This window comes from Gadus macrocephalus, chromosome 4 (genome assembly GCF_031168955.1).
Source record: "Gadus macrocephalus chromosome 4, ASM3116895v1".
NCBI classification, from domain to species: Eukaryota; Metazoa; Chordata; class Actinopteri; order Gadiformes; family Gadidae; genus Gadus; species Gadus macrocephalus.
In genome coordinates, this window is record NC_082385.1 from 26,194,724 (window position 1) to 26,212,090 (window position 17,367).

Genomic DNA, 17,367 nt, shown 5'->3' on the forward strand with positions numbered 1-17,367 from the left:
GCAAACCAGCTTGAAAACACAACTTTACATTGAATTTCACGCAAAGCAAGACCATAAATTGGTGACCGGATTAAAGCAGCAATAAAATCAAGTGTAAGAGGATTTAAAATCGACATTACAACCCCCAACGTGGTACAAATACAAAGAAAATACAGCTCGATCCCCATTGACTATGGGCGCAGCCATCTTGTTTGCTAGTTGTACAGATCTGCTCGCTCTACTTTGAAAGCGACGAGATACTACGACCGAAAGGGGGCGTGCCTCAGTGAAATGCCGCAAGAAAGCTGGGAGATTGGCGACTTTACCACTTCGTACATCCAAATGGATAGCAGCATTATTTCTTGTTTTACTGGCGCTAAAATGATTCATTGATTGGAACTATGTTTGTTGAGCCTTGTCGTTTGTGTGTGTCGCTCCCAGTTTATACTACAATTGTTCCCCAATGGAGACTTGCTTCTTTCTTGAGTCATCCTACTGTTTTTCAACTTGCGAATAAACTCACACACTCGAAGGGAAAGAAACTTATTGGACATGTTTGGCTACTTCTACTTATCCTGATTATATATGTTTACAAATGGAAAAGGAACCCACCTAGTGGTAAGGGCGCATTACTATCTGCCTGACAGAATTAAAAAATATCAAACAAATATGTAGGGGAATTCGGAACACTGATCATCTATGGTTTGAGGCTTAATTGGCTATAGGCATAGGCCATATAGGCGGTTGCCCCAAAGGAATAAAAATAAAAATAGAATAATAATTATAAAATTATTTTTGGGTCGCCGAACCCTAATCTCGCCTAGGGCAAGATAAGGATAACCCTCTGTTCAAATCTTTGCACTTGATTTAAGCTATTCAAAGTTATGTTTTAAATTGTGTCACTTTATACAAACATCTTTTCAACCTCACTTTGCACTATAGCGCTCTCAGCATTTTATACAGGAAAGGTGTTGTCTGGTCATTGTTCTTTCATAATTAAGGAATTTTTAATTTGTCCTCCATCCAAAAGCCTTAAGAACAGAGTCGTAAAATGAACTCCTGCCTCCTGCTAATGGCTGGTAGATCTGACCAGTTGGCAGGTCATACAACCCAGGTTAGGTATAAGAACCATTGCTTGTTAGGTATATTATTCCCTGTGGCAGGTGGACAGCATTGAAGAAAAAATCTTCGTCAAGTTCAACCATTCCAACTGAAACACCTGTCCTTGCTTCCTTCCCTCAGTCCTCCCTGCTGAGTGCCATTCTGGGGGAGCTGCCCCTTGACAAGGGGGTGCTCAAGGTGAAGGGTCAGCTGACCTACGCCTGCCAGCAGCCCTGGGTGTTCCCCGGGACCATCCGCAGCAACATCCTGTTCGGCAAAGAGCTAAACCCCGCCAAGTACGAGGAAGTGCTGCGAGCCTGCGCCCTCAAGAGGGTGAGTGGTCTCGCCCACACCCTGACAACCTGGCTCAACCTGGGACTTGTTGACAGCCCCTCAAGGACATTTAAATTCTAATAATTTTAAGACTTATTATCGTGTACACACAGTGATATGATGATGATGGTATTAATGCTCATCACTACGGCCTAAGGATCTTTCACAATCTGTATGGTGACATGCAAAGGGGAAACCAGTTTCCAAACTGCCATGTGAGCCCAAACCAGGTTTTGTTCAGGATTACCCAGTGTAGGTAATCCCCAATCCTAACACTGCATAATTTTCCATGTATTCTGTGGCACTTTTTTTTGCTAATTACCTGGATGTAAATAAAAATTAAACAAATAATATGGCAAGAGCAGGCTTTTTCCTTGCTCCAAATTATGCTTATGTGGTAACTTACTGCCGCCTTCAACTCGTATATTTACATTACATAATAATAATAATAATACATTTCATTTAGAGGCGCCTTTCAAGACACCCAAGGTCACCTTACAGAGCATATAGTCATCATACATTTTTTTAAAAACAAGACATTGTGGAAAAAATAAATAAATAAATAAATAAACATAAGCAATAATAAATAAATAAAACAAAAACAAGACAAAACAAAACAAAACAAAAAAACAAAACAATCAAAACAGTGATCAGTTAGACGTTGTGTGCGAGTTTGAACAGGTGAGTTTTGAGTTGTGACTTGAAGGTTGTAATGGTGTCTGACTGTTTTATGTGTGGGGGGAGGGAGTTCCAGAGCCTGGGTGCTGAACAGCTGAATGACCGGGCACCCATTGTAGTGAGTCGTGATGTGGGGATACATAGTAGTCCAGCAGAGGTTGAGCGGAGGGAGCGGGAGGGAGTGTATTCTTGGAGGAGGTCGCAGAGATAACTGGGGGCTAGGTTGTGGAGAGCTTTGTAGGTGAGGAGTAGGGTTTTGTATTGGATACGGTAGTATATACATATATATTTGTATGTAGGAAGGTCAACTTGATTGAATATTTATGATCATGTATCAGGATATCCTTGATCCATGAATCCAGACCTCATGACTCACCCAATGCCATCTCCTGAATGAGGTTCAGTCAGCTCTCTGCAGTGCCTTCTTCTACATCACTGCCCCATCCAGTGCCTCATCTTACTTCTCTTGTGCTTCATCATGCTCCTCAGACCTGATTGGCTGGCTAGTAACACTAACACTGGCTTGCACTACAGCAGTCACCACATTTTCTGCAGGAAATGCAATTTTCTAGTTTCCAAATATAGTCCTAAACGAGGCATACCAAGCACATAAACATCGCAAACAACACTATTGCATTGCCAGTGTTTCCCACAGGAGTCTATGGTGGGTGGACCTGGGACCCTCTATGGGTGTCCTCTGGCATTCTCCCGCGGAATAAAATTATGTACATTTCAAAGTGAAGTTTTCCATCTGCATGTCAAAGTACTGTTAGGCAGTCCTGTAAGAAGGACTGAAGTATCAGTGTGTAAGGCTTTACGTGGGTTCAGCTATACTTCTTAAGTCCTGATATGTCGTGAGGCCGTGTGAAAGAAGTGTGTATTTGTGTTCTGAAGTTCTTTTCCAATTGCTCCAGGACATGGAGCTGCTGCCAGACGGGGACCTGACTCTGATCGGGGACCGGGGAGCCACACTCAGTGGGGGGCAGAAAGCTCGTGTCAACCTGGCCAGGTGAGTCTGATGCTCACCTCAGCTGAACCCCGGAGAGGTGAACCCAGGGGGTGGGGCCAAAGGACGATACCATCCTGGCTGTTTCAACCACTGTAACCGTCTCCCCTGGCATCACTAAAACATTTGTTACCAATAGGGATGAAACGGTAACTGGTTTTAACAATAAAAATAATAGTCATCATTACCGTGTCAAATTTAATTATCATTAGATCCTTGACAATAATTTAACCATGGTTTACCGTTTCACCTAACTGTGCGTTCACACCAAACGCGACGGGGCGACAGGATCCCATACAAAGTGAACGTATAGATGCGTATCGGGTGAATTTTTCACGAGAGAAAACTGGCAACAAGTTTTGATTTGTCGCGCCACACTTTCGCCGTGCACAGGCGAGCGCGTTCACGGGGATTTGTGGCGCGACAAATTCGCTCGAGTTGAAATATTTAAACTTTGACTCGAATTTCACGTGATGACAGCCAATCAGCGTTCAACAGCGTGGCCACTGAGTCACATGTGTAACATAACAGCCAATCAGCGTTCAACCTTCAAACTAAGTGCAGTGCAGTCCCGGCTGAACTGCAGCATGGAGGGGAAAGTGAATGTTGCCGTTTGCGACTCCCGGAGCTCTATATATAATATAATAGTATATAATATAATATTTGTATATATAATATCACGGCCAAAAGCTCTGTGCGCCTCCGGATGGCAGTAGCATGGGGAGCTCTCATAACTGTGTTCACACCAAACGCGAAATTTTTCGCCCGTTCGCGTTGTCGCCGAAGTTTTGTCGCGCCACACATCATAATCTGTCGCTGTGCAAGTTTTGTCGAATTTGTCGCGCCACAACAAGATAACCACCATTGCATGTCTTTACCTTTTGTGGAAGAGGGAGAGACGTCGGAGGACCCGACGCAGTATATTCATAATATTGTAATGACCACGGAAGAGGCAGTGAATGAAGTATTGAATAGACAGAGATTTATTAGATAGGCCTACCTAATAAACCGTTGGAACACACAAGACCGGAAACATAGCAACGCCGGTAAACAAACCCCGAGAAGCCCAATCCCTATGAGAGCTCCCCGCGCTACGGCCATCCGGAGGCGCACAGAGCTTTTGGCCGTGATATTATGCATACAAATATTATATTACATACTATTATATTATATATAGAGCTCCAGGAGTCGCAAACGGCAACATTCACTTTCTCCTCCATGCTGCAGTTCACCCCGGACTGCACTGCACTGAGTTTGACGGTTTAACGCTGATTGGCCGTTACGTTACACATGTGACTCAGTGGCCACGCGGTTGAACGCTGATTGGCTGTCATCACGCGAAATTCGCGTCAAAGTTCAAATGTGACAAATTCTCGTGAACGTGCTCGCCTGTGCACGGCAAAAGTGTGGCGCGACAAATCAAAACTTGTCGCCCGTTTTCTCTCGCGAAAAATTCGCCCGAAACGCGTCTATACGTTCACTGTGTATGGGATCCTGTCGCCCTGTCGCGTTTGGTGCGAACACACAGTAAGGATTGGGCTTCTCGGGGTTTGTTTACCGGCGTTGCTATGTTTCCGGTCTTCCGGCTATGTTTCCGGTGTGTTCCAACGGCTTATTAGGTAGGCCTATCTAATAAATCTCTGTCTATTCAATACTTCATTCACTGCCTCTTCCGTGGTCATTACAATATTATGAATATACTGCGTCGGGTCCTCCGACGTCTCTCCCTCTTCCACAAAAGGTAAAGACATGCAATGGTGGTTATCTTGTTGTGGCGCGACAAATTCGACAAAACTTGCACAGCGACAGATTATGATGTGTGGCGCGACAAAACTTCGGTGACAAGGCGAACGGGCGTCAAATTTCGCGTTTGTTGCGAACGCACAGTAATAAAACGAAAAAACTGCATTGCCATGGACAGCGTTGACTGCAATAGTACTGTAGTAGCACAGGTTTTACCGCTTATAGTACCGTAGAACCTCAGGGTGGACTGATGTAGTACTGTAGTACCACAGTATCAGTTTCTGTATCACCTCCCTTATATAGTATGGTACAGTATGTATTGTGTGTGTGTGTGCTTCTCAGAGCTGTGTACCTGGATGCTGACATCTATCTCCTTGACGACCCTCTCAGTGCCGTGGACGCCGAGGTCGGAAGGCACCTGTTTGAAAAGTGACCACTGATACTATTATTTATAATAATCCAATATAAAATAAGAATCCTTCACTTGCTGTCAGACGATAGGTTTGTGGCTGGGATTGGGGTGAGAGAAGAAAGTCCTGGGTAGGAACTTAAGCAAATCCAATCCCGCAGTACCAAGGCTTTAGTAACCAAATGGACATGTTCGTTGTCCTTAATCTGGCAGCAACTCTCTGCCTCAACAACCTTTGGATAAACATCAAAGATCCTGACAAATATTGTGTATTACTGCCAGGTACCCATTCTGCACTAGCCTGCTTCTACTAGTAGCCTATATTTTGCAAGGTCTTTTCGCACCTTAACAGACATTTCTGTTTGCGTGTGTGTCCTCTCCAGGTGTATCTGCGGTATTCTAAAGGACAAACCCAGGATCCTGGTCACCCATCAGCTGCAGTACCTGAAAGCCGCTGACCAGATCCTGGTTCTTAAGGGGGTCTGTACATGCCCCTCCTCCTCCATCGAATCACAGAGCAGTCTACGTGTCATGTTTGCTCATGTATGGCAAAACCAGACCAATCACATACAGCCCTTAAAGGAGAAATCTGGTCTACAATGGATCTGGGATATATTTGGTATGATAATGAGTTGGAATGTTTGTTTGGGAGCAAAAAAGCGCACATAGACACATTCTTAAGTTTGCTGTTTTTAGCAGATTCTACCAAACGCTATAAACTTGGCGAACACAGCTTGTGACTTCCTTCAACAACACGCAAGCACTGTGTTTTCCAATCTACTTATCGACTCTTAAAGACAAGATGGCGTCGACGGGTGAACTACTGATGGTATTGTGTGTATAAGATATCCTCATCCTCATCCTCATCCTCATCCGCTTATCCGGGGTCGGGTCGCGGGGGGAGCAGCTCAAGCAGGGGGCCCCAGACTTCCCTTTCCCGGGCCACATTGACCAGCTCTGACGGGGGGATCCCGAGGCGTTCCCAGGCCAGTGTTGAGATATAATCTCTCCACCTAGTCCTGGGTCTTCCCCGAGGTCTCCTCCCCACTGGACGTGCCTGAAACACCTCCCAAGGAAGGCGCCCAGTGGGCATCCTTACCAGATGCCCGAACCACCTCAGCTGACTCCTTTCTAAGTAAAGGAGCAGCGGCTCTAATCCGAGTTCCTCACGGATGGCTGAGCTTCTCACCCTATCCCTAAGGGAGACGCCAGCCACCCTTCCACGTCCTTTCGGTCATCACCCAGCCCTCATGACCATAGGTGAGGATAGGAATGAAGATCGACCGGTAGATCGAGAGCTTTGCCTTGCGGCTCAGCTCTCTTTTCGTTACAACGGTGCGGTAAAGCGAACGCAATACCGCCCCCGCTGCTCCGATTCTCCGGCCAATCTCACGCTCCATTGTACCCTCACTGGTCCGTAGTTCCACGTCCGGGGCGAAAACCGCATTGTTCCTCTTCAATCTGAGGTTCGACGATCGGCCGAACCCTCCTTTCCAGCACCTTGGAGTAGACTTTACCAGGGAGGCTGAGAAGTGTGATACCCCGGTAATTGGCACACACTCTCTGGTCCCCCTTTTTGAACAGGGGAACCACCACCCCGGTTTGCCACTCCTTTGGCACTGTACCCGACTCCCACGCGATGTTGAATAGGCGTGTCAACCATGACAGCCCCTCAACACCCAGAGCCTTTAGCATTTCTGGCTGGATCTCATCAATCCCTGGGGCTTTGCCACTGCGGAGATGTTTGACTACCTCAGTGACCTCCACCAGGGAAATTGACGACGAAACACCATCAACCTCGAGCTCTGCCTCCAACATAGAGGGCGTGTTATTCGGATTCAGGAGTTCCTCAAAGTGTTCCTTCCAACGTCCGACGACCTCCTCAGTTGAGGTCAACAGAGTCCCATCCTTACTGTACACAGCTTGGATGGTTCCCCGTTTCCCCCTCCTGAGGTGCCGGATAGTCTTCCAGAAACACTTTGGTGCCGACCGAAAGTCCTTCTCCATGGCCTCTCCGAACTTCTCCCACACCCGCTGCTTAGCCTCCGACACGGCAGCCGCTGCAGCCCTTCGAGCCTGTCGGTACCCTGCAACCGAGTCAGGAGTCCTCCAGGATATCATATCCCGGAAGGCCTCCTTCTTCAGTCGGACGGCTTCCCTGACCACCGTAGTCCACCACGGTGTCCGAGGGTTACCGCCCCTTGAGGAGCCTAAGACCCTGAGGCCACAGCTAGCCACCGCAGCTTCAGCAATGGAGGCTTTGAACACCGCCCACTCCGGCTCAATGCCCCCAACCTCCACAGGAATGCCAGAAAAGCTCCGCCGGAGGTGTGAGTTGAAGATACCTAGGACGGGGGCCTCCTCCAGACGTTCCCAGTTCACCCGCACTACTCGTTTGGGCTTACCAGGTCTTTCCGGAAATTTCCCCCATTCCCTGATCCAACTCACAACCAGATGGTGGTCGGTTGACAGTTCCGCCCCTCTCTTTACCCGAGTGTCAAAAACATGCGGCCTCAGATCAGATGACACGATCACGAAATCGATCATCGATCTTCGGCCTAGGGTACTCTGGTACCAGGTACACTTATGAGCACCCTTATGTTCGAACATGGTGTTTGTTATGGATAATCCATGACTAGCACAGAAGTCCAATAACAAACGACCGCTCGGGTTTAGATCAGGGAGGCCGTTCCTCCCCACCACGCCTCTCCAGGTGTCTCCATCGTTGCCCACGTGGGCGTTGAAGTCTCCCAGCAGAACTACGGAGTCCCCTACTGGAGCCCCATACAGGACTCCATTCAGGGTCTCCAAGAAGGCCGAGTACTCTGAGCTGCTGTTTGGTGCATACGCACAAACAACAGTCAGAGTTTTCCCCCCTACAACCCTTAGGCGCAGGGAGGCGACCCTCTCGTCTACCGGGGTAAACTCCAACACCGCGGCGCTCAGCCGGGGATTTATGAGTATCCCCACACCCGCCCGGCGCCTCACGCCCTTGGCAACTCCGGAGAAGAATAGAGTCCAACCCTTATCCAGGAGTACGGTACCAGAGCTGAGACTGTGCGTGGAGGTAAGCCCCACCAGATCTAACTGATAGCGCTCCACCTCCCTCACAAGCTCTGGTTCCTTTCCCCACAGGGCTACTTCCAGCCTTGTAAGTGGTTAAAAATAGCGAATTAGTTTTTACCATGAGACATACCCCGATTGTTCCAAGTTTATAGCGTTTTGGTAGAATCGGCTGAAAACAGCCAACATAAGAATCTTTTTGCTCCCAAACAAACACTCCAACTCATTATCATACTAAACATATCCCAGATCCATTTTACACCAGATTTAGCATTTAGCATTTGGGTTTTATGTTGCCATTCAAAGTAAGAAAAGTAAAAACTTGAATGATTTTGTTATTTGATCTGAAACCCAGATAGTCATATTGTTCGTGTCATGTATGTAAAATGTGAAACGTTAGCCAACCCCTGTGATGTCTCCATCTCAGGGTAATGTGGTGGCCAAGGGGGGGTACACAGAGCTGCAGAAGTCTGGACTGGACTTCACCTCTCTGCTGAAAAAAGAGGACGAAGAGGAACAGCAGGCGATGTCGGAGGAGTTGGCTCGCAGCCGAACCGTCTCCAGCACCTCCTCACCCACGGTCAACGATGAAGCAGAACAGATTCCGGTGGGACACTGACACCAATGCTTTCGATGTCGCAACACTGCCTCTGATGCTTAGTCAGTCTCTTTGATGCTTACACTGTATAGCTTGATACTAACACTGTTTGTCTCTAATGCTTACACTGTCTCTTTCATGCTAACACTGTATAGCTTGTTGATAACACAGTCCATTACACAAATGCTAACACGGTTTGTCTTTGATAACACTGCTTAAAAAGTATTTTTTCTGCTACATTAGGGCAACTATCTAAGCCGCTACATTAGTAGGTGTTATTGTTTCATCTCTAAAGGCAGAACACACCCAGACAGCTGTGGAGGAGAGCCGTCTGCAGGGTACTATCGGGATTGGCATGTACTACAAGTACATACGTGCTGGAGCTAACGTCTTTGTTTTGCTGTTGCTCTTTGTGGTCAACATATCCGCTCAGGTAAGCTAAATGGTTACCGCCAGCTGTTAGCAAGCAGATACATTTGCAAGCAATGGGCGTCCAAAAAAAGTCTTGATCAAGGATTTTTTTAGGTGCCGAAAGCACATTCAGAATTGTTTCAGTTTCTTGCGTGAATTCTTTGCACACATCATGAACACATCATGAACACAATCGAGTGACTGGTAGAAGAGTAGTGAGTCAATGGTGATTATTATCGGTAAAAATGATTTTTCTGTAATCAAAAACAGTTGATGTACTTTGTTTATTTTTTTTGTTTCTGCTCTTCGCCCACCTAGGTGGCCTACGTCCTTCAGGACTGGTGGATGTCTTATTGGTAAATCTATAACCACTCATGTTTTCACGCAAGCCTTTTACTTTAGGTTTGACAGCTAACTTGAATAAAAGTATAGCATTTAAGAACTTGAGTACCTTAAAGATTAACCACAATCGATAAAAACTGGGATTGTAAATAGCCATCTATTTGGATCTAGTCTCGAAAGTCAGCATTAAAATAAGTTTGTGACCTTATTTTCATCAGGGCCGATAAGCAAAGCAACCTGACGGGTTGCACCACCTCAATCCAAAATCACACCAACAACGCCACTGAAGTGTTGGATATACCCTTTTACCTGGGAATCTACGGAGGTGAGGGGAAAAAAAAACTTGTTTTCATAGCACAAACACAGCACATAGACGCATTCTTATGTTGGCGGTTTTTAGCAGATTCTACCAAAACGCTATAAAATCGGGGCATGTCTCATGGTTAAAAAGTATTCGCTATTTTTAACCACTTACAAGGCTGGAAGTAGCCCAACACTCCTTTGGTAGTATAATAAGGGTCTTAACATATAAAATGAGGCATTGATAACTTTGTAAGTGTACGGATTGTTTACTAAAAAGGATATCTTATACACACAATACCATCAGTAGTTCACCCGTCGACGCCATCTTGTCTTTGAGTCGATAAGTAGCTTGCCTTAATGAGATGGATCACATTTGCTGCGATCCATTCCATTCACCAATCAGGTTAGTCACTTAGCAGACACTTAGATTGGTTTAGTGACCCTGAATAAAGATGAAAACGCCGCCCATTGGAAGAACCATTAATGGGACCTTTTCAAATTAGGTAAAACACAGGTGTAGCTCTTGCCATTAATAATGAGTCTGTTTGATTTAGGTACAGCAGTGCACCTCTATAGACACAAGGAGTCATTAAAATATACATTGACCATGAAATAAATAAAACTTATCCTAAAAACACAGGAAAGGGAAGTTAAGATTCCCTACATATGAGAAACTTAAATTGGTCTTTTGGTCCCAAGTGGTGACCAGAAAGTGTAAGGTTTTCGAAGACAATGAAAAAGTTGTCTCGAAGATCAAAGGGACACTGTATTGATGAAGCAAATACTTCAATTAAATGTATTCGGTACCTCCAAATCTTTTTTTAAAACGTGCCTCCACATGTGTCTCGGGGTCATTGCAAAACACTATGCTGATGTGCTTTCAGGTCTGACTGCAGCCACGCTCATTTTTGGGCTCGTCAGGGCAATGCTCTTCATCTATGTGCTGGTGAAGAGCACGGAGACCCTGCACAAACGCATGTTCAACGCTATACTGCGCACGCCCGTGCACTTCTTCGACGTGAACCCCATCGGTAGGAGAAGTTTGTTCTTATTGAAATCCGAATGGAGTCATTCATGTCTAGATGTATATCAAACGTTTAATCGTGTTTGTTTTGATAATGGAAAACCGTTGTTGATCATAATGATTATGCTGCTAAATATACATTTCCTAAGCCTTATGTATTTATGTATGCATGCAGGTGTAAGCAGGTGATACATATAAATATATTAGGAAATATATTAGTGATTCAATCCACATTCGCTTCGGTGAAATACAAAACATATCCATCAATAAAGAAAAAAAAGAAGGCTGGAGGAATGACAATAATTCTTTTGACGTTGGTCATTTCTCTGAGAGTTTCGGACCTGACGTGGTTTTCTGCATTTGCTCATGTGGTTCAGGCAGGGTTCTGAACAGGTTCTCCAAGGACATCGGTGAGATGGACTTGGTTCTCCCCTGGACCTTTGTGGACGCCTGCCAGGTGCTGTTCAGAATCCGATTGCCTTAGACACATTTAGTGCTGCAATCAGAATCAAGTGTTCAACCTCACTTGTTGTACAAAGATATAGGGATGGGTAAATAAGGTTCAATGTAGTAAATTAATTGTCTGTGTTGTCACCGGCAGATTTCCCTGCATATGGTCGGTGTGATCGCGGTGGCGGCGTCAGTCGTTCCCTGGATCTTAATCCTGGTCGTACCGCTCCTCATTATCTTTGTGATCCTCCGCCGCTACTTCCTGAAGACCTCCAGGGACATCAAGCGACTTGAGAGAACGAGTAATTACCCCCAATAGGCCTTAGGCTCATGTCTTTATGCTAATGTTATTCAGCAGTTCCTTCTCATTTTCACAGCACTACCACAGCTAGCACACAGGTGTAAGGCTAGCACATAAATAGCCAAGACCTTTGCTGTGGTCCATCATGTTAACCATAGTCTATTTTGTCACTTGAAATATGCTGTGATTGGTTGAGAGAACACGAAGTTAGAGCCACGGGTATTCCAAAATGGAACCCTTGAGGACCTAGTGCCACCGTTGCTTAACATACAAGTATCACATGATATGATCCTCCAAGAGGGGGTTTACCTCCCTGCCCTATGTGAGGTCAACTTCCTGCTCCTTGTGCTCCTTCCTGCAGCTCGAAGTCCCATGTTCTCCCACCTGTCCTCCTCGCTACATGGCCTGTGGACCATCAGGGCCTTCAGAGCCGAGCAGCGCTTCCAGAACGTGTTTGACGCCCACCAGGACCGGCACTCAGGTGCCCTGCCCCTTTTCTTTGATGCCATGGATCACTGTACTATGTGTACTGTGCAAATGACGTGTATTAGACACATTGGAAATCAAACATAAGCATAACACTGCTGGGCCCAGTCCAATTTAGTGATACAAACTTTACTTTTGCTTTCAGAGACCTGGTACCTGTTACTGTGCACTACACGTTGGTTCGCCATGCGCCTGGACCTGTTGTGCGCCGTCTTTGTCATCATCCTCACATTTGCCTGCATGTCGATCCGAGATGGTAAGAAAACTCTGCTTGTACGGCTTTCTGTGTACCGGGCTCAATACCACTTCTGAACGGCCAGGGTCTGGGTTCAATACCCCTTCTGTTCCAGGTTCAAGACGAAACTTTTGGGATTGAGGTAGCTCAACACAAAAGCTATCAAATTAATGGCCTGAGCGTTCTCAATGCATGTTTGATTGGTGGCTTAACGTGTCATGCTTTTGTTCTTCTGTTAGACCTAGGTGCAGGGGATGTGGGGTTGGCTTTGTCCTACGCCATCTCCATCGTGGGGATGTTCCAGTGGGGGGTCCGGCAGTCAGCAGAAGTGGAAAACTTGGTAAGTCTGTTGTTAGGCTCGCACATCAGAGCGAGAGCTGACATCTGAGTGAACCTTCACTTCATATTTGTTTAGACCAATCTTGTAGCTGTTGGGATCTGTAAGCTCGCAATTGGCGTACACAAAGTTGACACACAAAAGTTAACTGTAAAAAAGGTTTCAAATCAACACTGTGTGGAACGGTCATTGGAGCACTACAATGGGGTCCTGTCACGCCGCGTCCTGCTGCGCGGTCCAACACCCCCATCTAGTGGCCACTTGACGTCACTGTACCTCATACTTCCGTCACACCTGTCTTCAATCATCAATCTCCACTTCCTACTTCAGCCGGGGATCTCCATCCAACCGGCGCCAGTTCGTCGTTTACAACTACCCAGTTCGTATCGGTTCTACCAGCATTCTCTAGACCCAGTTCAGTGTTCCCGTTCTCTGGCCCAACCAGGCTCATTCAATCTGGCCTCCTAATAATCCTCCTGTACAATTGGCTGACTCATCAATTCCCTCACTCTCCACCTCAAGCTGGTGTGTGGTGAGCGTTCTGGCGCAAATTGGCTGCCGTGCATCACCCAAGTGGGTGCTACACACTGGTGGTGGTGAGTTAGGTCCCCCCCTTCTGTAAGCGTCTTTGGGTCATTGAAAAGCGCTATATAAATATAATGAATTATTGTTATTATTATTATTATAACCCTCTTCCCTAGTTCTCCGTCCGTCACTCTGCCTACCTGTCGCCGAACCCCTGCCTGCCTGACTACCCACCTGTCGTTGAGTCCTTGCCTGTCTGACTGCCTGCCTGACGCTGAACCCTCGCCTGCCTGACTACCCGCTTGTCGCCGAGTCCTTGCCTGCCTGACTGACTCCCTGTTGCCTAACCCTCACCTGCCTGACTACCGCTTGCTTCGCCCCAGCTTGTCACCTACCCCGTGTCCGAATAAACCCCGTTTCCTTTTACTCCGTCTCTGCCTCCCTGTTTCCAGTGCTTGTGTCCCCTCGCCCTTTTCCTTAACAGGTTCTCCTTTGCTTTATCCACTCACGCAAATTCGTTTTCTTAGAAGATCTATGATAGAGGAAACAAGACATAACTCTAGCCTCTTTCAGTTCTCAGTTTCTTTCCCAGGCTCTGTGCCGTCTCCCCCAGAAGCTCTGCTCTGACATACGAAGGACAGCTGGATCCTAACTTAGTCTGGGGTCCACTCGGGTCAATAAGCAATTAAGACGTGTTTGTGAGGTCCTGTATTGGAATGTTGATTTATGATAGATTGATCCAACTCGAGCCTACCAATTGGTACGGTCCAGTAGATAGGTGACCAGTGGGGTTGATCCATCCATCATTCATCTTGATGACACTCACCCAACCTGTGATGTGGATACAAATCGCATGATTTTGAAACGGCCAACCGGCCTCACGTATAAAATTGGGGGCCTTGTTCAGATTAAAACATAACTCTCTCTCTTAAGATGATCTCAGTGGAGCGAGTGATGGAGTACACAGAGCTGGAGAGCGAAGCACCATGGGAAACCGAGAAGCGACCCCCGCTTGACTGGCCGAGCCAAGGCCTGGTGACCTTTGACGGGGTCAACTTCTCCTACAGTGCAGATGGGCCTGTGGTCCTCCGTAACATGAACGCCACGTTCCTACCCAGGGAGAAGGTGGGACATCTTGGTTGACTGCCGGCCTCAACTCTGCAACTTCCAGGGATGATCGGTTGAGATCTGTAGTGTGATTGGTTATGCTGTGTGTGTCCTTCAGGTGGGCGTGGTGGGGAGGACCGGTGCTGGGAAGAGCTCCCTGGTGTCAGCCCTGTTCCGCCTGGCAGAACCCCAGGGGAAGATCTACGTGGATGGAATACTGACCTCTGAGCTCGGCCTGCACGACCTGCGCCAGAAGATGTCCATTATTCCTCAGGTACTCCTCCTACTCCTGCTTCTGGGAGGAGACGGCTGGCTCATAACATGATTCTGGAGGGTCTGTTGCTGAGCTCTCCTCTGATTGGTTCCCCAGGATCCTGTGCTCTTCACTGACACCATGAGGAAGAACCTGGACCCTTTCAGCCAGCACTCTGATGAAGAGCTCTGGAACTCTCTGCAAGAGGCTAGTAGCCCTTCTGCCCCTGCACAAATCCTTAACACAAACCCTGTCTCCAGAACAGTTACACTATGAACACACACATTGAAGGAAGTGGTTCTGTTTGTTGAAGGAAGTGGTTCTATGTTGAAGGAAGTGGATCCGTGTGATGAAGGAACTGGATCCGGGTGTTGAAGGAAGTGGTTCCATGTGTTGAAGGAATTAGTTCCTTGTGTTGAAGGAGGTAGTTCTGTGTGTTGAAGGAAGTTGTTCTGTGTGTTGAAGGAAGTGGTTCCGTGTGTTGGGTTCTCTGTGTACTCCGGTTGCAGGTTCAGCTGAAGTCTGTGGTAGAGGAGCTTCCGACCAAGATGGAGACGCTACTGGCCGAGTCGGGCTCCAACTTTAGCGTGGGCCAGAGGCAGCTGGTATGTCTGGCCAGAGCCATCCTGAGGAAGAACCGCATTCTCATCATCGATGAGGCCACAGCCAACGTAGACCCCAGGTACTGCCAAGAGATGGAGTCTGCGCTTGTAGTAGAGTGTGTTTGACCAGCGGGGTGCTGCTGTTGCTCCCCCTTGGTTTCGGTTGCTCTTGAAGTATGAGTTTTTTATTTCCCACCCTAGGACGGACAAGCTGATCCAGAGGACGATCCGGGACAAGTTCAGAGATTGCACAGTTCTCACCATCGCTCACAGGCTCAACACCATCATAGACAGCGACCGTATCATGGCGAGTGACCCTCTTCTCCTCTAGCAACCCCTCCTCCCACCACTCCTCACTCTTGCTTGTTCCTCCTAACTCCTCCTCCCCTTACCTTACAGAAACCTTAGTCTACTGTACTATACCACCCATGCTGGTTTTAAGCTGCGGTTCTTGACCAGTTACCATGAGTACTAACCGTGCGTTAAGGCTGAATCTAGTGAATCCGAGGACCTTTGATTGGTCAACCGCAAACATCTTTAGAAATCTGTTGATCAGACACAACCATGTAAGCAAACTTAAGTCAGCATTGGGTCGACAAAAGGAAAAAAAACATAGCAGCAGCTCTTCTTTAGTGTTCCTGACCTGTCTTTACGGAGCAGCTTTTGACCTGAGAGGCCACTGTGTGTCCAGGTCAGGGATGGAAATTAACCCCCGCCACACGCCATTTGCGCGTGGATTTGTATGGTGGCGGGTAAAACTTTCCAGTCCGGTCTGATCAAATTTGCATATTTAATACATTCGTCATACGGCGCCGCACAGTTCCACAACCATTACTGTCAACATCTGGCCCCCTTCTTCTTCTACGCCTCTTTTGCTGAACTGCGAATGTCAACATCCGGGATAATATACCAGTAACGCCTCGTGCCCACTGCACCGTCAGTCAACGGACGTGGGAAGGCGTGGCTGACGGATGGGGGAGTAGTCTTTGCAGAGGCATCCGTCAGCCAATCAAATCGCTTCGCCGGGTTCTTCCCGCTTCTTCCTGCTTGTTGCGAGGCAAGATGACCCGCTTTCCCGCTTTCCAGTATCGTCAGAGCCCGAGTCGCGTCACAGTGCTTAAATTTGCATACGCGATCTGATTGGATGACGGAACCGTCGCTGCCGAAAAAGTTGAACATTTTTCAACTTTCTGACGGTGGCGAACGCTCCAACTGAACGGACGGATCCACAATGCATTGCAATGCATGCCATCCCCATGCAAATCCCCAGGCAACGGACAACTGAGGGAGGCAGTGGGCACGGGGTGTAACAGGGCTCTCAAGTCTCACGCATTCAGCGTGAGACACACACGCAATTCAACCCATGCACACGCTCACACGCCACACTTCATATTTCTCACGCAGAGAAATTACCAGGAGAACGCCCACCAAATTGGGCCGCTATTTAACAATGTTACAGTTAGGAATGAAATGGGTTTCCCGTACGTCGGGTAAGCAGACATCCTATTTTGCCCGGACATGCCCTCTTTTTCAGACACTTTTTCAGAAAATGTGTGGCGGGATTTCAAAATCGTCCGGGATTTTATTAAAGACTCGTACAAGTTCACATTGAATTTGCGTTGCGTTTCTCTGGGTCATTCACAAACTAGTTGGGCTACGCCCTCCCCTACTCAGTTCTGTTCGCTTTGCTTTGGTGGAAGTAAGTAGGGGGAGTGGTTAAGTAGAGCCTTCAGATTGGACGGTTTGACTTACTCAGTTACCCTTGTGTTTTGTGTTTTTTTTTTACCATTATTGTTTTATAGGGACAAACATTAACACATTTCCCCTACAGGGGATCGATAAAGTTCTATCTATTGAACAGAAAGAAACACTTGGTCATGCTTTACACACTTTACCACAGCATTGGCCTGCTGAATCCCAGATATATTTTCAGCATTGGACTGAATGCCACATAAATATATAATTATGTTTTTGCACGTTTGCAACGTTTAAAAGTTCAGGGTATAAAGTTCAAGTATATGCCTCTACTTGTATTGCTTAAGCCAATAGCCTTTAGAGGGAGTGTTTTTTTCTGAATATTA

At 47.0% G+C, this 17,367-nt stretch overlaps 1 protein-coding gene across 1 annotated transcript in view; it reads left to right on the forward strand.

The window, feature by feature from the left end:
- Window positions 1-17,367, forward strand: part of LOC132456434 (ATP-binding cassette sub-family C member 4-like) — a 38,624-nt gene that overhangs the window by 18,840 nt on the left and 2,417 nt on the right. The window contains exons 10-28 of the mRNA XM_060050783.1: window positions 1,222-1,413; window positions 3,006-3,100; window positions 5,183-5,269; window positions 5,633-5,729; window positions 8,740-8,919; window positions 9,206-9,343; window positions 9,640-9,677; window positions 9,882-9,988; window positions 10,851-10,997; window positions 11,368-11,447; window positions 11,592-11,742; window positions 12,103-12,222; window positions 12,373-12,483; window positions 12,702-12,802; window positions 14,258-14,449; window positions 14,550-14,705; window positions 14,802-14,891; window positions 15,194-15,366; window positions 15,488-15,593. Coding sequence (XP_059906766.1) covers window positions 1,222-1,413; window positions 3,006-3,100; window positions 5,183-5,269; window positions 5,633-5,729; window positions 8,740-8,919; window positions 9,206-9,343; window positions 9,640-9,677; window positions 9,882-9,988; window positions 10,851-10,997; window positions 11,368-11,447; window positions 11,592-11,742; window positions 12,103-12,222; window positions 12,373-12,483; window positions 12,702-12,802; window positions 14,258-14,449; window positions 14,550-14,705; window positions 14,802-14,891; window positions 15,194-15,366; window positions 15,488-15,593 — 2,361 coding nt within the window. The remainder of the gene's footprint in view (window positions 1-1,221; window positions 1,414-3,005; window positions 3,101-5,182; window positions 5,270-5,632; window positions 5,730-8,739; window positions 8,920-9,205; window positions 9,344-9,639; window positions 9,678-9,881; window positions 9,989-10,850; window positions 10,998-11,367; window positions 11,448-11,591; window positions 11,743-12,102; window positions 12,223-12,372; window positions 12,484-12,701; window positions 12,803-14,257; window positions 14,450-14,549; window positions 14,706-14,801; window positions 14,892-15,193; window positions 15,367-15,487; window positions 15,594-17,367) is intronic.